This window comes from Anser brachyrhynchus (genome assembly GCF_964034855.1).
Source record: "Anser brachyrhynchus genome assembly, chromosome: 13".
Classification (NCBI taxonomy): Eukaryota; Metazoa; Chordata; class Aves; order Anseriformes; family Anatidae; genus Anser; species Anser brachyrhynchus.
Window position 1 is genome coordinate 14,912,467 of NC_137708.1, and position 22,803 is coordinate 14,935,269.

Consider the following 22,803-nt stretch of genomic DNA (forward strand, 5'->3'; position numbering starts at 1 on the left):
AGCCGGGGCGGGGCGGACCCGCGGCGCCCCCCGGCGGCCCAGCCTGCCGGAGCCGAGCCCGGCCGTGCTGATCCGGGCCGGGCCGGGCCGGGCCGAGCCGGGCCATGGCCACCTGGCGGCGGGACGGCCGGCTGACCGCCGTGCAGCGGCTGGGCTGCGCCGGGCTGGCGGGCGCGCTGAGCCTCAGCCTGACGGCGCCGCTGGAGCTGCTGACGGTGCTGGCGCAGGTGGGCACCTGGCACTGCCGGCAGGGGCTGCGAGGAGCCGGGAGCAGCCTGTGCCGATCCGAGGGGCTGCGGGCCCTCTGGAAGGGGAACTTCACCGCCTGCCTGCGGCTCTTCCCCTACAGCGCCCTGCAGCTCGCCGCCTCCCGCCGGTAAGCGGGGCGGGGGGACAGGGGATGGGGAGCAGGGAGCTGCCTGTGGGGGGATACAGCTTGAAAGGCTCTGGGATGGTGTTTGGGGGTCACCTGGCCTCTCTCTCTGTGGAAGCACCTCTCCAGGCTCGCAGCTTCGCTGTTTTATTTATTTAGTTGTAGCTGCTCTTAGGGCTGGGTGATAGGCTGGGAGCATATAAAGGCAGAGGTGTTCTCAGTGAGGAGTGGTTGATAGGCTGGTGACTTTCTTCTGCACGTTCACATTCCTCTAGAAATGCAGTTACAATGTTGCCTACAGGTGTGACTGCGATGTCTGATCTTTGAGACCTGTTTTATTCCCTTATAAGTTTTCAAGTATTTGTATCGTCTATATCAAAGAAAATAACTACATCATGACTCAAATCTTTTCCCTATTGTTATGCAGCTGCTATTATGCAAATCTGATCATTTTTGAAGTTGATGCATGGCATTATTTGCTTTAAAATCTCATTTTCAATAATACCCAGGTGTTAGATTACTGTAAACCAGGGAAGGACTGCAGCAAGGTCTGTACAGAGCAATACTGCCCCAGCTCTGCCAGCCTGGATTCCTAGGATTCCCTTTTGCTGCCAGTATCTTTTAAGCATTGAAGAGACAGCCCGACCGTTTACCCGCACTAGCATGTTTTGCCAGTTTGAGGGTTGGGTTTCTTTTTCCCTTATTTTTTTTTTTTTTTAAGGTCAGCTACGTGCAGGCTGTGCGCTTGACATTTCTGCCCAGCTGGGCGATGGGTTATTCCAGTTCGTGAGCTGTGCTGGGTGGGGAGAGGCATGGGCTCAGCGCGTGCGGGCCAATCAGGCCTGTTGTGGCTCTCACCCGGGCTGGCACGCAGCCTGCTGAGGTTCGTCAGCTGTCTGGCTGAGCGAGAGTCATCTCCCCAGCTCTGCCTGCGCCTTTCAGGAAACGAGAGGTGAAGCGGGCTTGGAATCAGGCGGCTGTGTTGTGTCCTGCTTGTGATGAGCACAGCGGTCAGACAAGGGTAGGGACAACGGCAGAGTGAAGGCAGAAACAGTGATTTGAATGGAACTGAAAGTTTCCAGAAGAGTCAGCGTGTTGCAGCATATATACCAGTTGATTTTGAGCAAAATAACTGGATTGTTTGTTCAGCTTGGAACACAGTACGTTCCCTTTGCAAGGCTATAGTTTGCCTCCGGTTTGCGCAGGGCGTTCCTCTCGGTTCCAAGTGGAATTAGGCTACCAGGAAAACTAAACAAAAGCTGCTTAGGCTTATTCCTTGGTACATTATTTGGGGATTTTTTTTAAATGTATTTTCTGATGGGAGAATGCTACGTAAAGGCAAGAAAGACAACGAGAGAGAAATGCTGTGCAGTGACTTCAGAAAATAGTGCTGCCCATGGCAGGAAGAGGTGGGCTGATCAGCGGCAGCCCCGGGAGGGGCAGAGCAGAGGCAGCCAGGGCTGGCTGCTGAGCGGCTGGGAATGAGCTGACTCCACACTCCTCCTGTGGTTACAGCGCACAGACTCTGTCTTTCTCTTGCTGTGGCAGTTTTAAATGTTGTCTGGGTAGTGCTCAGAGCCACCCCCTCACACATTTGTGCACGCACAGGAAGATCAGGCTGTGTTACTTTAGGAGCTGTACAGGTCTCATAGGAAAAAAAAAAAAGCCCTTTCACTTCTGCTTGGCTAGTCTGTTCTGGGCCACAAGACAAGTAGATGCAGGGATCTGCCATGCAGTAGAAAACATCAGCTGCGCAAGCAGTGACTTGTATATCTTTGCAAATGATTTTGTTCTGGACATGGTAACACTGTGTAGTTTCAATACAAATCCTCTGTTTACACAGTTCAGTTAATACTTCAGAAATACAATAGTAGGTTTCTTCATGTGCAGATAACGTTCTCCCCTCAACTCTTTTTACTTACTGCCTCCACGACACTTCTCACTGATTTAAGAACGCTTTACATACATAGAAAAGTCCTTCTGTGAATCACAGATCTATCAATTGTAGGTCAGCCTTTAAAACTCTGTGCTTCTATTTCAGAGTTACAAATTTAGATTTAACCTCCTGAGCATAGTCATGCTTGGCCATAAGCCTTCTCTAGAAGAGTATCCCTGCGGACCCTCCCGTCCCAAGATAAGCAACAGAGGAAGGTTCAGTTGTTCCCAGAAGGCGTTTGATGGAGTTACCTACATATTTCTTCTTACATGATAACTTTGACTAGAGGAAAGCCTCGCAGGAGGTTGGACCATTGTCTGTAGCCAATGACTGATGATCAGAGAATTTCTTGCAGACGTATTTTAAGTTACAGTAATTTTCAGCCTGTAGGGCAAATGTAAATGAGGATTCAGTGGGCGAAAATGACTTTTTAAGTCTCTTGCAAAGCAGGTAAGTAAATTGTTTGAACAATTAGTCTCCATATCTCTGAAGTTTTTTTTTGTTGTTGAATTGGTACTCTGGACCTCCAGCAGGGTACAGCAACTCCAGCTGTGAGTTTAGTCTGTGCTGGGAAGTGTGGTGCAGGCTGAGCTACACAAGCTGCTGCTAAAAAAGCTCTTTCAGGTATTGGAAGCATTCAAGCTCAGTAATACTAAAAGTAAAGCAAATTGCATTTGGGGAGTTCTGTATTCCAGTCCCTGACCTAGCTGTTAATTTTAACTTCTGTATTTCAGTGCTCCTCTGCAGCCGCGGATTTACCCAAAATTTGTTTGGGATCTTAGACACGTTGTTTAGCCTCTGCTGCTGTTTGCCCATCCCCATGTTCTGATTCACAGAGATCTGATGCTCGTATGGTGTTATACAGCATAGTGAGGTCTTGGATGAAGTACACGTTGAAGTTTCGACTCCTGCTACTGAAGGAGCTCATGAGCAGAACAATCACATCAAGAATAATCCGCCTTCTTATTTCATGGGTTTTGTTCACGCTGCCATTAATAGTACCTCTTTTCTGTGCTTACTCTAGACTTGTTATCCTTTTCACGGATGAGTTGGGTCATATTTCCCACTGGAGGGCCATCATAGCAGGAAGTCTGGCTGGCATGGTTGCAACCATTGTGACTTACCCTACTGATGTAATTAAAACCCGGCTCATTGTGCAGAATCGCCTGGAACCATCTTATGAAGGAATTCTTCATGCTTTTTACAAAATTTATCATCAAGAAGGACTTCTTGCACTTTACCGTGGTGTTTCACCAGCGATATTAGGTAAAATAATAAAGAGGAAAATCACCTCATTGCACGTTGTTTATTGTAGCTGTATAGTGCATTTATTTGCTCACTTGATTCAAAGCAAATAGTAATGTTGATCTGTAGAAGGCATGTAGGTTTAGAAGGCACAACAATACTGGCTTCTGCTGCAGCATTATTGCTTCAAATTATGACCCAGTGCATAGCATTTATATATGGTTAAGTGTTCAGAAAGACACTCCTGTCCTTCTTTTATAGATGATCTAGTTGTGCTCAGATGTAGGACTTCCCTTGCTTAACTCTTTAAAAATGTATACGCGCTGTGTTCCTCATTCCTGCCTAGGTGTGAGGGTGTTTCCGTGTCTATGTAATGAAACCAGTATGAGCAGTGACACGTAGCTGATGTGAAGATAGTGATATTCTCTCTTTAAATAAAAGAGAATTTAAAAAGCCATTAAATGACTTTTAAATTATTTACCATTCATAATTTTTTTAAATGCCACTTGACTTTGTCTACTTTTTCACAATGCAGTGTTACAAAAAATCTGTAGTAATAATGTAGAGTGAAATTTAGGAGAGCGTAAAGCAAACGAGGACAGAAATATTCCTCATCAGCTTGACTGAAGAGGCAGCTCTGTTTACCTCTACAGCTGCTAGGGTTGGACTGGAGAAAGAGCTTGTTGCAAAAGAGCTGACCTGTCATGAGACTAAATCAGTAAATAATTCTGGCAAAACATGCAAATTTTAATATGCAAATATGTGCATCTGTCACCATATCTAGATGCTACAATATGAGGATTTGGTCGTAAACCAGTGGTTAAAAAGTAAAGTTCCTCTAAATATTGATCTGGTCTGAGCAATGTGAGACGTAAACTGGCAGCAGTTCTTGCTGTCTGTCTAGGCCATGTGTTGAGCAGCTGTTTTCTTGGTGTACAGTGTGCTGATGTAAACCTTCTCTGCATGATTTGCTTTCTAGGTGCTGTTCCATTTTCTGCGGGCTCATTCTTTGTTTACATCAATCTGGACAAAATCTGGCGAGAACCTGTAGTTCGTTTCACTCCTCTTCAGAACTTCATCAATGGCTGTGTAGCAGCTGGGGTGGCACAGACGCTTTCTTTCCCCTTTGAGACTGTCAAGAGGAAGATGCAGGTACTAAGCGTTGATGTTGCTAGTACTTTGTTAGAGGTTCCTGTTTCAGGAGCCTGGGACAAGGTTAGCGAGATGATGATTACTGCCATGTTGTTTCACTTACCAATAGGCTACAGAGGCTTTGTTTTGGGTGTTTATGTTTTTTTTTGTGTTGTTTTTTTAAAAAACATCTAAAAATTCACTGTTATAAATGTGTTGTTACACTTTTAAGGTGGGTTTAAGTGTGTCATGGGATTTATGTTTCCACTCAGTCTCTGTCTTTAGCTTTATTTCCTCTTCACAGCAATTCTGTCAAATTCTCACAATTCACAGTTGGCAAATCCTCTGTCAAATACAGGCATTCAGTTCCTTTGGTGGTAAGTGGGATGAATGAGACCAATGTTTTTTCCAGTGTTTGTGTGTCTGCCATTTATGCCTGACCTACATACTGGCAACCACAAGAAACTTGTGCAGCGCATATTAAATCTGAAAGGTCAGAACTATCCTCACTCTTTTTTCTGACTCTGGTTAATGGATGACTTCGCAGTTGCTGGTACTGCTGCTTTCCTGGAGCATCAATAACATGAGAGCTACTATGTTCTTATATATTATCATGCTACTTCTTTTTCCTGAAAGTTTAGAAATAATAATTTTAACAAACAAACAAATAAAAACCACCCCACAGCTTCCATTTCATTGACATAATTTATTTGATGTTGTCTTCTTCTCATTAGAACTCCACCAGTAGAGTGAGAGTGAATAGCTGTCATCCTTTGGTGGCTCTCTGGCTTTGGTGTAAGAATTTGTTCCTTCAGCCCAGTTCATGGGACTGTAAACTTACGGGAAGCTTTTCTGATCTTACCCAAAAGTACTCATTTTGTGTGGCAGCATTATAGAATCTCCCTTCCCCCAACCCCTGGTTGATAAGTCACAAGCTAGAAAAAGGTTAGGGAACCTGTGAATTCCCCTTTCCAGCTCCCAGGGTTCCCTTTTTCAGACAGGCCTCAGATCTTAAAATGTATCTGGTAAGAAAGAGGTTCTGAGCATAAAAACTGGTATTTTTTTTCAAGCTGTATCAGTGGGACTACAAAAAGCAATTACTAGAACTCTTCTTTTTCATTATGTTCTCAGGCTCACAGCAATACTGTTGTCCTGAAGAACAGCACATCAAATGCTTTCCTTTTCTTTTCCATATTAATCATTTTCTGTTGATACATCAGTTACTTGAACATTCAGTTTCCAGAATCAGTTCAAAAGTAACTTTCATAGTAAATGGTGTGATACTCATTTCGGTGTCCAGCTTTGTCTTGATAGGCAAGCAGAGAAGTGGGATGAGCCAAGCATTCATTTTGTTGCCACTAGGCTGTGCTCTTTCACTAAAGTGATGCTTAAAGCATCTGACTGGCATTTCTAGAATAAGAATGGAATTGGATTTATTTCCTAAATATGTAGGAAATTGTTATGTTAAATATTTATCTGAATGGAAAAAAGGCTCAACAATGGAGAGGTTTGTGTTTTTTTTCCTCAAAGATGCATTGCAACAACTGAACAGTGATTTCCCAAGCTTAGAGAGACAAGACCTTTTCAGTGATTTATTCTGAAGTCATGGGAGAAGGCAAAGGTGTTTCAGAAGTAGCTGTCAACCGTAGCTCATTTGGTACTGGAAATGCAGTAAGTCATGTAGGCTTGTCCAGAAATGAGACCCTCTGAAAATCACACCCAAGCTGACGCTAAGAGCTGATTGAAACTCATATAAGGTGATCCAAAAAGTATGTTTTTCACAGTTAGCATCAGGATATGGCCCAGCCTTGCAGGAATCAGCTCTGCATTGCACTCACTTGCTGGCGTGCTCAGTTTGCAGGGTCGTGGTCAGAACAGAGAAATACCTAGGACAGCACCAGCATGGATATCATGCAAAGGGACAGAGGAGCGAAGAGAATAAAGAAAGGGAAAACAGCTTCAAGACATTTCAATGTTCTGTAGAAAACGTGAACAGACACCTCTGAGTTCTTGTTTTCCTCAGCCATTTTATTCTGCTCAGCCTCCCTTCCGTGTTTCATCTCTCTAGCTGATAAAAAGAGGGAAAAGAGGGATGTACTGAAGAAGCCTTTAGCTACCCCTGGGCTACATATGAATGTTTAGCAGTGCATGTAGGGAAATGCAGGCTTTGTTTTGGAGCTATGAATGATAGGTTTTTGTATGAAGAGGAAGCCAGCACATTGTGGAGGTCAATATCAGATGGAGGTAGTGTATTGCCAAAGACTCTTGCAGAGAACCTGTTAGTGACGGGGAAGTAGGAAGCTGTGAGGCAGCCTCAGGAGCTTCAGAAACTGAGATACTAGAGCACAAGGCTGTCCTCTCTTATTCTGGGATAGAGTACAAGTCTGAGACTCAAACATCCAGTTCAGATCTTTACCTGACGTGCTAGGCAGTCTTGAAGAGTTAGCTCCATCCATCTCCTCATCTAGAAAAGCACAAATTGTTTGCAATAATTGCAAAGAAAAAAAAATGCTACAGGAGGAGGAGAAGTGCTATTTCTAACCTCTGTTGTAATCATGTTGTTTCATCCTTTCTCATTTTGCATATCTGAATCCTACAGTCCTGACGTCAGCAGCTTCTGTCAGTGACATCTGTGGGAGTAGGAGCTAAGTGTCAGAGAACAATTCTTCCTCTGTGTTTTGGTGATGATTTATGATGTCAGATTTGCTCTGTAACCATGGCTTCTTCCCCCTCTGCTGTTAGAATTATCTTTATCATGTTTACTTTTTTCTTCCAAGGTGGTATGTTTGCTAAATATACTTCAATGGCTTTCTTAAAAGAAATATTAATTAACGTGGTTGAGTCTTACTGATTATGTGAGTACTCTTTGTTGTGATTATTCTAATTTTATTCCTTTGTCTTCGTTTTTTCACTTTGCTCCTGATTGGCATGTTAGAGAATTAAGAGGTACTGTAAGCATGTTTCAGCGTGGACATATGGCTTTTGTTGTGCATCTGTAGAAGGGGAATAGTGAAGGAGAGGGTTGTTCAAAGGGATGTTCTATATTAAATGTTTCCTGACTCACTCTTACGCTCTGTCAGCTTCTGACCAAAACCTTACTGATCATTATATCCTTCTGACTGTTTGTTATTCTTGCCCTTCCCTCCTCACCTCACAGTCACCTGTCATTGTTAAACCCGGTATCTAAGCCATGTTCAACTCCTGCACTTTTACCTTGCAGGCTTATTTAAGTGCATACAAGAACACTTTAAAAAAATAATTAGCAGGGAAATGTCTGCCTGTAAAGGAGTCTGGGTCTAAGGGAAGCCCGGGTAATATGCTTCTACTTCCCCATATCGTCTTTTTGTCAATGACCTTCATAAGTGCCTATAACACTGAGCTCTGGCATTTCAGCAAGGAAGGATGAATTCAGAGCTGTTACATGCCACACAGAAGATTATTATTAGAATGACACCAATCCTAGGCTATGTGAAGAACTGAGTATCTATAAACACACAAGGGGTCAATGCAAACCTAATATGCTAGTCTGGCACCTCCCTCTGTGCATATGACCCTCAGTGGTAGGCACAGATACCCCTCACTGGCACTCCTCAGCTTTCACTCCCAAATGATGTGGGACTTTGTTCGTTTTACTTTACAAAACCACCAAAGATGACCCTGAAGTCTCACAGATACTCTGTCGACTGTACAGACACTTTGCACCTGCTTACATGAACAAGCTCTGCAGGCTTTGCAGAAGCTCTGTCTTGTGCTCATACTCTGCTGGTATCATTTCTTTTAATTTCTGGAATGAAAACCAATAAATGCTGCTCAGAAATAGCTCTGCCATCAAACCTTTCTAAAATAGAATAGGGATACTTTTAGTATACTGCAGGATTCAGCACACTTTTGGTGTTGACTGCACGGAATCCTTAAGTTTTGAGGACATCTCTCAGGGGACGCATTGTTCAATAGCGTCTGATCTTTCTGTTTTAAAATCCAGGCTATGAATTCCCTCCACTGCTGTAAACAAACAAGCTCGTTGTTCTTGCTTAGTGTTGACTGCTGCCATGCATCGCCCGAGAAGTGGACTCTTTTCAGTGACAAAAGTGAATTGGTTAGACCTCAGCTGCCTATAAATCTGCAGCTTGGGGGAGGGGGGTGTTTATGGGGTTTTTTTTTGGTTTTTTTTTGTCTTTTGGAGCACAAGATGCGCTGCAAGCGTGAAATTTGTTGTAAGTGATGTAAATGTTTTGAGCTCTTTGTAACCTCAAGAAAACAAAGCATTTGTTTTCTTGTTGAGGTAGCTTGTTTAAAGTAAATGCAATCTTGTGCCCTGTTGGCACTTTTCTGAAGCCAGTTAAAGAACATATTGTAGTACTGTCATTTGAGTATTTATTTAAAAATAGTCCCCTTGCTGTGTTTCTTGCAAGGTAAAAGTCAGTCTAGTAGGAACCCAGTGGCTGGGCTATAAACAAAGTTTTGGAAAAAACATAAAAGTTCATTTGTAAAGCACCTTTTCCCTGCTGAAATGAGGAGACAGTGTTCCAGCGCTGCTTAAACTTGAGCAGCTTACGAAGAGTGCTCCATCACTGATGATCTGGTGCTGGCATGGCAGCCTCGGAAAGCTCTCAAGCTGTGGTGTCCCTGCTGTTTGTGAGATCTGTGTTTGTGTCAGCTGGGAATATGTTATTGGAGTCGTGACCCGGTTTAAAAATAAAAAATGCTTTTTGGGTCATGTGGTTCACATGACATCTCAAAAGCATACGTGCTCTGAGACTTGGTGCAGGGAGACCCTTTAGTGGTGAACTGCACGGGAGCCTGAGTCTTGAAAATTTGCAGAGATTGAGCCATTTGACCACAAACTGGGGCAAATTCCATAGTATGGAAGCACGTAAGGAGCAATATTATTACTTTGAGTATGATTTCCTGTGGAAATAAGGTTTGTGTGGTTCCCAGCTGTCTGTGCTTGCCCCCAGTACTTTCGATCCTGCAGTCCAACTTCAGCCCAACTTGACAGAGGTTTCAGTGATACTAATTTCTTTAAGTTTTGTGAAAGAAACTGCACAGATAGAAATGAAATTCTAAAAATATTCTGCCTGAGGGGGAGGATGCAGTCTTAATCCTTACTTTTATTTCTTCTACTCCTTGTGATTTCATGTTCCCCTTTCCTTGCTGCTAGGGTTCAGGCATCAGCCAGGACTCAATATGCTAGTTGTTACTTCAACTTGGGACCTTCTTAGTTTCTCTAATTATTAACAAATAGTTAATAGACTTCGGATTCTGGTTTAGGTAAAATCCCTTCCTTTCTCCTTTTTTGCCCTATGCCTAATTACTTTCAGCTACCAGCATTTTTATTGTTTTGGTGTCACTATAAAAATATTTCATTCTGCTGGCTCTGAGGCTATTGTAGAATTGTGCCCTACTGCTTTGGGAAGTATTTGGTTGAGTAAACAGTTGAGACAATGCCCGAAAATAAAGCTACCTGAGACTAATGTGGGCTTTGCCTTCTGTAACAGCTTCAGTTAGCTTTTGTACATGTGAACAAACCTCAGGCATGTTTCTGTTAGATCCCCAAACTTCCACAGGAGAGCATCACAGAGCCTGACTGCTTGTGAAGGTGAAACACTAAAGAGTGACGGTGAAAAAACTCGATAAGAGAGAAAAATGATAAATTAAGAATCAGAAGTAGAACTGGGCTGATCTAACAGCCAGGTCTGCCTTGTGACAGTTTGTGCTATTTTTAGGGGTTTTTAACCCTGTTCATCCAAGGTGGTGTGGTAAGGACAGCAAGGAGCTGAGGTGGATTACAGCGGTAGCTTAGTGCTGCAGTACAGTGGCCTTCCAAAGAAAAGCAGGAAATTGTACTGTGCCCGTCTGAAGGCAGGAGGGAGGGCAGACCATAATTGTCTCTAGATGGTTTTCCCAGATACTGAAGCGGCAGGTACACTCCCAGTCCTGGGTTTGGCAGTGCCAGCTAAGCGTGGCCACTGGCCTCTTACAGCCTCTGCGGCTCTGTGAGCTGTCTGGTATGAGTGAGAGCTCTCCCTTTGGGGCAAATCAGATGGGTTAACTCAACCCACCTCTTTAAACCGTGTAAACTCACCCAGCTGACAGGGCCTGAGATGGAAGGGCACACTGCCATGCACACACAGCTAGGATGGCCATAACTTTCAGCAGAGAGATGGTAATGTCTCCAGAGCGACAGCTACTGCTGTTATCCCCTGACATGAGTGCTCTTGCATCAGTCATACAGGAGAGCCTTGTACTGGTTTGGAGCATGTCTGTGCTTGGAGTGATGATCCTGTGATATAACTCTGATTAACTGTGCAAAATAGTCCAAAAGCAGGAGCTAAAACTTTGTGCATGCTCTCATATCTGATTTATTCTGATATGCTGTAATTCTGCATCTCACCCACGTGAGGCAATGGAAATACGTCCACTGTAAAGCCCCAGTCCTGCAGAAACATTAACTTTCTCCCCAGATCCTACAAAAACAGCAGGAGATGTGGGAACTAGTGTTGCTCTTCACTGTGTGCTGTGTAGGACCAAGCTACCCTGCCTGAGGGTTTGCACCATTAAGCTAAGCACTGCTCATGTACATGAAAATTGTGCGCTTGTTTGTAAGGGCTGAGCTGAATCATCAGGCAGTCTGAAACCACCCAGAGGTGTCTGTGCGGGGGGTTGCACTACTTGGAGGAAAAAAGGAAAAAGACCTCTGTGTTCCATGTTGAAGATTTCTTCGTAGCACAAGTGTTAAAAGCAGGGAAAGCTTGCATTCAGTAGTAAGGGAGGGGTTCTGCAACAACCATGAAGCTTCAGGATACAGGCTTGGTGATAACGTATTTAAAGCTGAGTCAAACTCTTCTGAACAAACAGTAAACTGTTGTGCACGCTTGGTGCCATAAATGTCAGCAAGGCAAAAAGATTTGGCCCCAGTTCAGGTTACAGAGGAAAGGACAACATGTTCCTAGAGTGCAGGAAGCTGTAGGTCAGCTGCTTTGCTGTGGTGCTCTGGAAACGATTGCATCCTAATAGCTTGTCATGGTTTACCTTACCACATGCCTGAGTACCTTCGGTGGACTTTATGTTCCAGTGCAGGGGTAAGTCAGCGTTACTACAGCACTGACACAGAAAAGAGCATGACTACCAAGTAAGGCTGTCCTCCAGGAGGAAGGGTTGGTTTGCCCAAGACTGCTTTTTTTCCCCCCAGTTTTAATACCTGTTTACATTTCAGTTGTTTCTTATTCTTCTAAGTATTCAGTCTTGACTTGAGTGAAGTTTCTGTGGACCGTAGTGGCATTAGCCCGAATGAAAACTGCAATTTTTGTCCTTCAGTTTCCTTTGAACTACAATTACACTTGCCTCATGCAAGTGCCCTTATTAACCCAGGCTACAAAGACATCTTATTTTAGCTTCCAGATTAAGAGTATGGACTTTTGAGCTCTGTTGTAAAATGCCTTCATGTGTTTTTTGTTGTGTTTTTTTTTTGTATTATTGAAACTGATCAGAAGTGTAGGACACCCAAATCTGTTGAAAATATATAAATATATAAATATATAAATAACAAACAATTTTACTGTATCTACCATCAGAATAGCGTACTTCCTATGGCAGCTATAGTACTATAGCTATATATATATATATATATATAGCTACTATAGCTATAGTGCATAGTACTATAATATGCCAATAGTACTGCATACTCCAAAAACAAAGAAAAAAAAAAGAAGAAAAAAAAGGCAAAACTTTGTACCAACAAAGTTTTTACAAACAGGAAAGGGGGAGGGAAAAGTACATTTAATGAAAGGGAAGTATTTCCAAATACTCTCTTCTAACATGTACATTCAGATAGTTGCAAACCAAAATGTCCTAAACTGCAAGTGGGAATTTGGGATCTGCAAAACTCTGGGCACAAACTCAAGTGGCGTAACCACTGTGCCTGCGTTCCAGATGCCTGGTCCCTGCTTTGTCCCTGTGTTGCTACTGTGAGCCTTGGAAAGATTTAAATGATTGATCTTTTGGTGGGCACAGCTCTCACTACAGCTGCGGTGCACTACATCCATCTCGTCCTAAGAGGAAGGGAATAGGAAGGGAGGGCCTGGAGGGGTTCATGGAAGAGGAAATTTTTGAAAGGGTCTGTGAGATTAGTTCCCAAAATAGCACTTTGTTGTTCTGGCAGTCACCTACAGACAGTAGGAGAGATGGTGTCTGGAAAATCTTCACCTAACAATTGTCTTTAACTTAAGCACTGTCACAAGACTCCACCCTTATTGAAATGTTTGGTTTATATAAAAGGTATGACCCAGGGTGCAGGTTGGAAGTTGTTGGTGTTTTTTTGTTTCATTTTTTTTTGTATACATTGCTCTAACTCTTGGGTTTAGATTGTCAAAGTAGGACAGACTGCTGACTTTTGGCATGTATTACACTGAATTCTTGGAGTTGGTGGCCTTTGGATTCTAAAAGACTGATTTTGAGCGAGCAGATAGAACCAATTCTGCATTCGATGTGCTTTAAGGAGAACCCATCATCCGTCAGATGTAAAACGGTTAGCAACTTAACCCAGCTACTACTGTGACTGGGCACTCTGTTATATCAGCGCAGCGAGCTGTGCTGTATCTCCAGCCTTCTGCAGTGTGAGACAATTGCAACTGGAGGGGAAGGAGGTCCTGAAAAGTGTTCTTAACAGGCAGGTTTCCATCCAGCCCCCGTAGTGTCAGGTGGTATCAAAAGAGAGGAATTTAGGCCACTTAGAGGTCCACGGTGTGAAATGTCTCTGTCCACAGACCTGATCCTTTTGGAATGAGATTTGTTTGTCACAGTAGGTTTCTGTGGAAAAAGGTGGAGAAACTAGTCCGATCTGTTTGGTTACTTCCATTTTCTGGCTCTGGTGCCATAGGGTGGTTGTGAGGATTGTATTGTTGCAGACCTGTTTAGAGGATGCAGAACCTCCCAAAACCCACAGCTATCCTTTTTCATTAAAAGCTGTGCCAAATGAAACACCTTCCTACTTGTTTCTTTTATTAATACATTCTAACTTGGTTTAGCTGTGTTCCAAAATACTGAATTTTTAACTATGTCCTAATGCAGTTTTTAGTTGTTCTTTAGCAGTAGGTGACTCTGAGATTCTGTGGACAGTTGCTACTTAAATACTGTGCCTAAGGTCTTAGAAACATACTGCTCCTATAAAGCAGAAAGACTGGTGAAGCATACTTCACCTCAAAGCCTGAAATCTTGAAAATGGCTGTAACCATAGTGAATGTTACTATAAATAATCCTTCAGTAAATCTCTTAAGAGGTCAATCAATGTCTGTGGACAAATCGGAAACCTGAGGTTTTGACTTACCTGTTCCTTTTTAACCGTCTTCTGGCTGTGTTTGCTGCATGCAGAATCTTACTGAAATGTGCTGCATGCTTGGAGCCTGTATTAGTGTTGTAGGCAAGAGTAACTGCAGTCAAAATCCATTGATATGTGCCTTTGCAATGTATACAGTAACTAAGGGGATTAAGTTAAACTCATGCAGTTAATTCTGGTAGGTCATGCCCTACCTACCACAAAGGGACTTAAAAAGGAAGGAAATTGCGTGCTAGCAGCATTCCTGCTTTCCTGAAGCATTTCAGAGAGCTGTTCCTCTTCACCGAGTTGCTGCCTGTAACTGTGCTGTACCAAAAAAGCTCATGGAAACTGGCTGATGGTCCAGAAAGTAGAATAAGATTCTGATTCCAGCTCTCCTATGACTGATGTTGCATTATTAAGGATATTAACATCATTTCGGTGCTCTTCTAAGCATCCCTGGTGCTACTGTCACCATTCTTAGTGGAACTGGTCCCTGAAGTCTCAGTTGCAGCACTCGGCGTCTTCTATAGCATGGTCATGAGAGTCTTTATAGAGGAGTTTCTCAAGTCCTGTCAATTAAGGCTTGAAAAAATATTTCACTTTGCTGGATTTAGCTATTTCTTTTTAAACCTTTATATCCCTTCAGTAACAGAGCCAAGCAGACAGCTTCCTTGTAGCGAAGGAGCAGAAGTGAACCTGTGCATGATCCTCGGCTACCAGAGTAGCTCTATTACCTTGATCTTTCTGTAAAGGCAGGGCTGGTAATGCTGTAAAATCCTGGCAGTTAAATCCCATAACGTCTGCCTCTCTGAGCCATAAACCAGGAAGCTGTGGGCACTTGCGCCAGAGATGGGAATTACGGAAACAGCTGTAGCCCTATGCAGCTAGAAAGGCCAGTGTAGACTGAAAGGGAATAAGTGATTAGAGCAGCAGTAGAGCACTACTCTTTGCTCTACAAATGTAATCCCTCTCTTGCAAATCAGGTAGGTACACTGTTGAAAAAGTTCAGAGGGAAGCAAATACATGAGCTCTCTCCTGCTTCAAGTGTGAAAGACCATGGATTAAATCCTCAGCCCTACTCAGTACGGACAGCTGCTTTCCCCAAGTCACCTCCCAAAGCCCTGTCAGAATGAAACCGCATGGTTTTACCTGCTGCCTGCTATCAGAAGCATTTCACATGTGCGTCAGTCATACACAAAAAAGTGAGGGGGGGGAAAAAGCAAGAGTAAAAGAATCTATATGCAGTTTGTGTGGTGGTTAATTTTTGTGTTAGCTTCTAAATTTTCGCTGCAGACTTGCCAGTAATGCAAGAGGATGCAACAGTATTTAAACCATTTGATTAGCAACTTGTCTTGTATACCTGGACCATGAGTCTTGATCCACTTCCATTTCCACCGTCCAAGTTGCCAAGTATTTGAAATGCTATAGCTCAGGCATCTAGAAAATGTCATCACCACTTGTCAGTTAACAAGAGGCTTGTCATCATAGGCTTAGCAACTCTGAGAAGCTGCGGGTTAGTTTGGACAAGCGGGGAAAAATGCTACACCACGTGGTGTTTCAGATCAAAGAGGGGATATTAATGCCCATATTCACCAATCAATTAACTGTACGAGTCCTGTTCTTATCAAGCTTATGCCCTGTGGGGATTGGCTTGTAACAGACCAGTCATCAGTTGTGTCTGGGGTCCCCACACTCTCCTGACTGAGAATTGTCACTTGATGAGGGTATGAGTGAGACCCTGATTTGCTGGTGCAAAATAAGGCCCTGGCTGCATATACACAGATGGATGAGGATGGGATTATTCAAGGTCAGGTTATCTTGTCTGCGCTAACGCAGTAGGAGATTAATGAAGGAAGGATTTTGCTGTTAAAAATGAGCCGCTACACCTCCTCCGTGTGAACTGAGACAGTCTACACTGCAGTTGGGAATGTAGCTGCAGTCCAGCAGGATGTTCACAAGCTCACTTTAACTGGTTTGGATCAACTGGCCACGTAGCAAAACATAGCAGCACAGGTACCAACTGCTCACCTACAGCCCTTGGCGGCGGGCTTGTACAGCCCAGGCTGAAATGTGGCATTCCTTTTCTGCTGTGCTGTTGCTACTCAGTGCGTAGTGCAGTTCACCCATTTCATTGCAGCCCGAGTCGCCAAAGTGAAGCCAGCGTGCTCTCCTGTTTTGAGCATTATTACAGGAAGGGACCGTGGTGTCCAGGGCCAACCCCAAGCTTCCCACTCGTAGGTGCTCCAATGCCAGCATTGTAAAATAACTCTCCTGAGACCTGAGCAGCTGGAAGGCATGGGCTTGATGCGTTTTGCAGCTCTGGTACTGAGGATTTTTAGTAGTGACATGGCACAAAAGGAAGCGCTGGCAGAAATTACTGCTTTCTTTCTCTTTCACACCTATCAGAGAGTGAGATCCGTTCCTGTTCAGTTTGTGTTTCAAGGCAAAACAGTTGATTCTTTTGGTTAACAGAAGAATTTAGATGAATGTGTTGAAACCTACCATAAAGTGTTACTTATGCCAGAATGGAGGTTACCTACCTACCAGCGTGGAGAAAATAATTATCTTTAATTACCTTGGTTTTCTTTTGATTGTTATAAATCTCCCTGGATGTCTCCTGAACAGGCGCAGAGCCCTTGGCTTCCCCACTACGGAGCGGTTGATGTCCATTTCACTGGCATGGCTGACTGTTTCCGGCAAACTGTGAAGAACAAAGGTGTACTCGGACTTTGGAGTGGACTCACACCCAGTCTGCTCAAGGTGAGGTTTTGCTTTCATCCGGTTAACTGAACTAAGACACGCTCTTGGACAATTAAAGTTATAAGGCATATGACATCCCTCCATGCTTATTAGCAGCTTATAGATGACGGAGCCTGTCACAGCCCAGGTGTAACCTCAGGCAGGTTACAAACCAGCTTTGGATCATAGCTTTGGTCATACTTCCTCAAGTGTGAGTTTGGCTTCTATACCTCTCTCCTTTCGAGTTCATTTAAATGTCTTTAGAGAAGGGAGTGCTGCTAACACGCGAGACAGAGTATGGCTGGGGGATTGCAAGCAATACACTTAAAACAGATAAACAAGTTCTCATTTTCTGCTCAGCTCCAGTAGTTTGACAGATTTACCTACCTGTAAAGAAAATATCCCTTGTAAAAAACACCTCCACAGAAGTATAAAGTAGTATTTTGCAATGAGCTAGCAGGGGATCAGAGTTGCTGATTCTGCACAGGGCAAAAGAAGAAGGGTCAATCATTCTGCAGTATGCAGAATAAAGCCCACATTTACTATTAGGAACTTGCTGAGGTAATCATCTACAGGCTAACACAGACCTTGTTCCTCATAATATCGTTATAATTTATGCACTAATAATAAACCCCTACTTTTAGCATGATGCAGGTGCCAGCCTAACTTGAAGTGACTCTGACTTTAAATTATTGTAACTCTGTTAGCAGATCACATCTAACCTGAAATTCTAGAAGTTTCCTTTTTAAAAATGTAAGAATACTATTCCTGTATCTAATGTACTGCTTTTTATGTGTTGTTTATTATTTTTTTCCTTCTTTTTTTTTAAATCAGATTGTTCCATACTTTGGTGTTATGTTTAGCACCTTTGAATTCTGCAAGCGGGTCTGTCTGTACAGAAATGGCTATATCGAATCTCCTTTAAGTTACAAGCTAACTCCTGGCGTGGATCAGAGTTTACAGCCACAAGAACTGAGAGAATTAAAGCTCCTCCGAAGAGAAAACTTTGAGCCAAGGAAATCAGCTCTTGAAAACTGACATCAGACTGTTCATTGCAGAAGCTTTTTCTTCAGAAACTTTGCAAGAAAGACATGCTAAGCTACAGGTACCAGCATCTCACCAGATTGCATGGTTTTAGGATTGAGATATCGGTGTGAGGGATGACTAAATCTTGTGTCTCATTTCCTGAATGGATACAAACAATAAGAATATCAAGCGCACACTGAAGAGGAGAGATGCAACTAGTTTGAAAACACTATGCTACTGCAACTTGAACTGATAATATACTAGGTGCTTTTCGGTGCTGAATAGCCATTCTAAGATAAAACCACTTGCAGAGAGCATGAGAACTGAGATGAGTACAAGCTGCATCTTCAGAATATTGAGAAAATTCACATGGATTTTTTGAAGTAACCTGAGATAGCAAGTCATCAGAAAATGATAAACAGACTATAGACTATATACAACATGCAAGCATTTCTACTGAAATTTTTTTTTTATTTTAAGTGATAATGTGTGGACATGGCATTCTGCAGATGCAGAATTAGTCCTGGTTCATTCGCACTCCAGAATCCACTCTTCAGTTTTTGAGACTTACTTGAGAATAATAATTTTGTACAAGTCTTTGGCATAACAATGAAAATATGCTGCTGCAACCGTGTTCTTGCTAATGGACTGTAATACACTGGAATGACAATCTTGCAAACTTAAGTGCATACTAGAAAATCTTTCCTCATTTCTCCTGTGTTGTTACTGCATGTATGTGAATTATTTCAGGCTTAGAAAAAAAAGTTTTCCTGAAATTCTCTGAAATATTTCCTGAAAAATGCAGTCCTTATACTTGTTAGATATCTCAGAGCCACAAGCCTTGTGATGTTTTTCAGCATTCTTAAAGCTCTATTTTTATATTAAACTGCTTTCTAGTTCCTGTGCACAGACCCAGGCCTACTGTGCTGCTCAGAACATGTCTGCAGAATAGCACTGTGACTTTCCCACCCGAACTACTGCAGCCCAGGAGCCACAGCACGTCCTTAGGTAGGGAACTCTCTGCAACACCACTGGGTTATTGCCATTGCCAATGGAATTGAAAGGCACCTTCCTAGAGAAAACTTTAAAGCCTGTGTCCACACGGGAAGGCGGCCGTGCCCTCTGTGGTATGTCCCACTGGCCTCTGGCTGCGGCAAGCTGCGAATCGCTGCGGCTCAGTAGGGCGTGTGCGCCCGCTGTTCTCCTGCCCTAGCTGCAGCACTGCCTGTTTTCCCCAGCTCCTCGTGTGTTTTTGAACCACTTATGTCCTTGCTGAGTGGAAATAAGTAAATCTTATAAACTGCTTGGTTAGGCCAGGTCACAGGAGAGTGAGGCAGTGGCAGACCAGTGCAGGAACAGGCCGTCAATGTGGAGAGAGATTTGCAGAAAGATCAGGGATGATCGTAAGACCAGCCTTGCACCTAACTCGCATTGCTGTACCCTGCAGCTGAGGTCTTGCAGTACCGCCAGTAACGGACTTGCTCAGTTGTGCTACAGTGGTGCTGCGTTCTGCCTTTCCTCTCAGAGAGAGATGCAGACCGGGACAGCAAAAGATGGTAGCGAGCAGACCTGCATCACATTGAGGCTGTAAGTAGTTTTGGCTCTCGCCAACCTGCCTAGTGGATGTGTTTATCTGCACCTCAGTTTCCCTACCTGCACAGCGTAGGCAATAATACCGAGGTTTATTTGAGGTGTATGAGTAAGGAGATGTGACTTGTGAGTTGGGGGGAGCTACTTTTTAAGAGTGCCTTTACCTCTTCCAAGTATACTTTTATATGTTTATACATATATTTTTACTAATGTTGTATTTCTTAAAGATTGAGTGATGGGTGGTGCATACGAGTGTTAGATCAGCTCTTCCAACCTCATGAGAGTCAAAGTTACCTCTAACTTGCTTCTGACATGCCAATAACCTCTTTGTATTAGAATGTACTCCGAAGAGCTATCAATCACTTATCAACCTTCTACCAGCAAAGCCTCTGCACTGTGCAGTCCCATCAACTGCTGACAAATCCCCCAAACGGTGACAGCAGGAGACCCAGCACTGCGGCGAGGTGCTTCAGCAGCCAATTCCTGGGGAATGGCGGCACGGTAAGGACGAAGCCGACAGCAGGGCTGAACTGCAGGCTCAGCGTAGGTGGGCGCCCTGTAACTCGGGTGAAGTTGGGGTGTGGGTGCCCCAGGAGCTCGTCCGGCACCGAGCCGCGACTGCTGCGGCAGAGCCTCCCGCTGCCGGCCCGGCCCGGCCCTGCCCGCTGCCCCCGGCCGGCCGCGGCGCTTCCCGCACGCTGCAATGAGCCCCGCCGCCCATTGGCTGCCGCGCCGGCCCCGCCCCGCTGCGGCGGTCCCGCCCCCCGCCCTCCGCCAATGGGCGAGCGGGACGCGGCGCGGCGGCGCGCCACCGCCCACGTGTCCGCCGCCGCCCCTATATAAGGCGGCCATTTCGGCAGCGCGCCCCGCCGCCGCCGCAGCGCCGCCTCCCGCCCGCTCCTCGCCCGGCCTCGCCTCGCCGCCTCCCGCCATGGCCGATGCGGCCGTGTCCTTCCTCAAGGATTTCCTCGCCGGAGGGGTGGCGGCAGCCATCTCCAAGACGGCCGTCGCCCCCATCGAGAGGGTCAAGCTGCTGCTACAGGTGAGCGGCGGGGACGGGGGCCGCGGCCGCCCCAAGGTCGCCGCAAGGAGATGGGGACGGGGGGCGGCGGGTGGGCGCGGGGAGCGGAGCTGACGGCCGTGTGTCGGCCCCCGCAGGTGCAGCACGCTAGCAAGCAAATCGCCGCCGACAAGCAGTACAAGGGCATCATCGACTGCGTGGTGCGCATCCCGAGGGAGCAGGGCGTCCTTTCCTTCTGGCGCGGCAACCTGGCCAACGTGATCCGGTACTTCCCCACCCAGGCGCTTAACTTCGCCTTCAAGGACAAGTACAAGCAGATCTTTCTGGGTGGCGTGGACAAGCGAACCCAGTTCTGGCGGTACTTTGCCGGTAACCTGGCATCCGGGGGCGCCGCCGGCGCTACCTCCCTCTGCTTCGTCTACCCCCTTGACTTTGCCCGAACCCGCTTGGCAGCCGATGTGGGTAAAGCTGGGGCCGACCGAGAGTTCAGCGGGCTCGGTGACTGCCTGGTGAAAATCTTCCGGTCGGATGGCCTCAGGGGCCTTTACCAAGGCTTCAACGTGTCCGTCCAGGGCATCATTATCTACAGAGCTGCCTACTTTGGCATCTATGACACTGCAAAGGGTAGGTGGAGTGAAATCACGCTAAAATGGAGATGCTGGCCTGCAGCAGACCTGTAACGTGTGTGCTGGTGGTTCATCTGCTGTTCTCACGCAAAACCTCTCTTCTGCAGGAATGCTTCCTGACCCAAAGAACACCCACATCGTTGTGAGCTGGATGATCGCTCAGACGGTTACCGCTGTCGCTGGTTTGACCTCCTATCCTTTTGATACAGTTCGTCGTCGCATGATGATGCAGTCTGGGCGTAAAGGAAGTAAGTTTGTACCTCCTTGTGTTGGGAAATGTTGGGCAACATTTGGATCAACAGTTGATGGTGGATCGGAGGTGAAGACAGAGCGTTTTGGCTTTTGCCAAAACCTGTCGATGTTCTCTCATACCCTGCAGTTTAAAGGAGGGGCTGCAGAAGTAGCTGTTGGGCAGATCTGCCTGCAGACAGATCAGTCTATGCAGCATTCCTGTAAGGTGGCATGCACAAGTCAGGTTTATTTCAGTAGGTAGGAAGGGCAAAGCTTGCCTAAGGATGTTGCAAACTAGCGTCTCTGGGCCAAGAAGCAAGTCCCTAGTTGCAGGCTCAGCCTGGCTGAGTGCAGTAGCTTTAGGTTCTGGAAGTGTTGGTGTCTAGCAAACAGTAGCTGCCTGCTGCTCAAACCGGTCCTGCCAGTGTCTCCTGGGGGTAGTTCAGCAGCAACACCATATCTCCTGGGCGATCTCCTTCTCTAACATGATAGTACTGGGGAAAGTAAGTCAAGAAACGGAATGTACTTGAGGCTGTAAAACTGTCAGATACGTTAGGCCTTTTCTGACCTGGATTTTGGGGGTCATGGGCACCTGATTCCTAACGCTGTCTGTTTCCTGCAGCTGACATAATGTACACCGGCACTATCGACTGCTGGCGGAAGATTGCCCGAGACGAGGGTTCCAAGGCATTTTTCAAAGGTGCATGGTCGAATGTACTCCGAGGAATGGGTGGTGCTTTTGTCTTAGTTCTGTATGATGAAATCAAGAAGTACACATAAGTTATTTCTTGTTGTGAACTGGCATGTTATAATATGTTATCTATGACCATTCATGGACTTGTACGAAAACCGTCTAGTTACTAATAAGTGACAGATATTTATACAGGTTGGCATGGGGCAGGGGCAACTGCCTGCCCTGTCTTTATCAAGTCATTCCCCCTGATGGGACTCAAACATGGTTTCTATTTCAGTCACTCCTGTTTAAAGAGTACAAAGAAATAAAAATCTGACACCAATTTTCCTTGTCTCATATTTATTCGCACAGCAGCTGCAGTGTGAGGGGGGTGAGGGACCTCTGCATAGTGATTGTGGAGGAGGAAGACTGCATCTGGTCTCCAGCAGGTGAACACAATGCAGCCTGTAGAGAAAACTGTGTGGTGTTTCCTCCCTGATGGAGGCCAGCAGTGGGTGCTGCAATAGGGACTGGTAGTAACGAAGGGGGATGTGCTGGCCTTGTGCCAGCAGTCCTGCCTTTGGTCTGTCTGTTCCATGGGGTTGATGAAACCTCTTTTCAAAAATGCAAAGTGCCCAAACCTTTTCCTGCAAAGCACCAGCCCTCCCAACTGAGCTAAATGCCTGGGAGACTAGGGAAATGTCGAAGGAGTATTTACTGCAGTCTGGAAGAGAAGAGCTGGCATCACGTGCTCTGGCTTAGAAACCGAACTCCCTACTTGGACATGTTAAAACCCAGCCAGAGAAAATAAGTGCAGGTAATTGCTGCTCTTTCTTTAAAGCCCCTGGCTAGATTCACCCTTGCGTGGAGGTGCTGTGCTGCTGGGATGTAGTAGG

General features: G+C 45.1%; 2 protein-coding genes across 2 annotated transcripts; both read left to right on the forward strand.

Moving 5' to 3' along the window:
• Positions 1 to 3: 3 nt before the first annotated feature.
• SLC25A43 (solute carrier family 25 member 43) lies at positions 4 to 18,675 on the forward strand. The gene is made up of 5 exons (XM_080554037.1): positions 4 to 376; positions 3,334 to 3,575; positions 4,534 to 4,706; positions 16,627 to 16,761; positions 17,575 to 18,675. Exons 1-5 carry the CDS (start codon positions 105 to 107, stop codon positions 17,776 to 17,778), a joined length of 1,026 nt encoding a protein of 341 aa, XP_080410163.1. The 5' UTR covers positions 4 to 104; the 3' UTR covers positions 17,779 to 18,675.
• On the forward strand, positions 17,575 to 22,250 carry SLC25A5 (solute carrier family 25 member 5). Its single transcript, XM_080554039.1, has 8 exons — positions 17,575 to 18,498; positions 18,664 to 18,774; positions 19,214 to 19,353; positions 19,693 to 19,857; positions 20,217 to 20,398; positions 20,515 to 21,001; positions 21,111 to 21,251; positions 21,857 to 22,250. Exons 5-8 carry the CDS (start codon positions 20,288 to 20,290, stop codon positions 22,012 to 22,014), a joined length of 897 nt encoding a protein of 298 aa, XP_080410165.1. The 5' UTR covers positions 17,575 to 18,498; positions 18,664 to 18,774; positions 19,214 to 19,353; positions 19,693 to 19,857; positions 20,217 to 20,287; the 3' UTR covers positions 22,015 to 22,250.
• The last annotated feature ends 553 nt before the right edge of the window (positions 22,251 to 22,803 follow it).

What these genes read in the sequence shown, in the direction of transcription:
- SLC25A5 (XM_080554039.1), top strand. Translation starts at nt 20,288, where the DNA reads ATGGCCGATGCGGCCGTGTCCTTCCTCAAGGATTTCCTCGCCGGAGGG. An exon ending in CATCTATGACACTGCAAAGG is followed by an intron (nt 21,002 to 21,110) that starts GTAGGTGGAGTG and finishes TCTCTTCTGCAG; the next exon opens with GAATGCTTCCTGACCCAAAG. An exon ending in GCAGTCTGGGCGTAAAGGAA is followed by an intron (nt 21,252 to 21,856) that starts GTAAGTTTGTAC and finishes TGTTTCCTGCAG; the next exon opens with CTGACATAATGTACACCGGC.
- SLC25A43 (XM_080554037.1), top strand. Translation starts at nt 105, where the DNA reads ATGGCCACCTGGCGGCGGGACGGCCGGCTGACCGCCGTGCAGCGGCTG. An exon ending in CAGCTCGCCGCCTCCCGCCG is followed by an intron (nt 377 to 3,333) that starts GTAAGCGGGGCG and finishes TGCTTACTCTAG; the next exon opens with ACTTGTTATCCTTTTCACGG. An exon ending in CTGTCAAGAGGAAGATGCAG is followed by an intron (nt 4,707 to 16,626) that starts GTACTAAGCGTT and finishes TCTCCTGAACAG; the next exon opens with GCGCAGAGCCCTTGGCTTCC.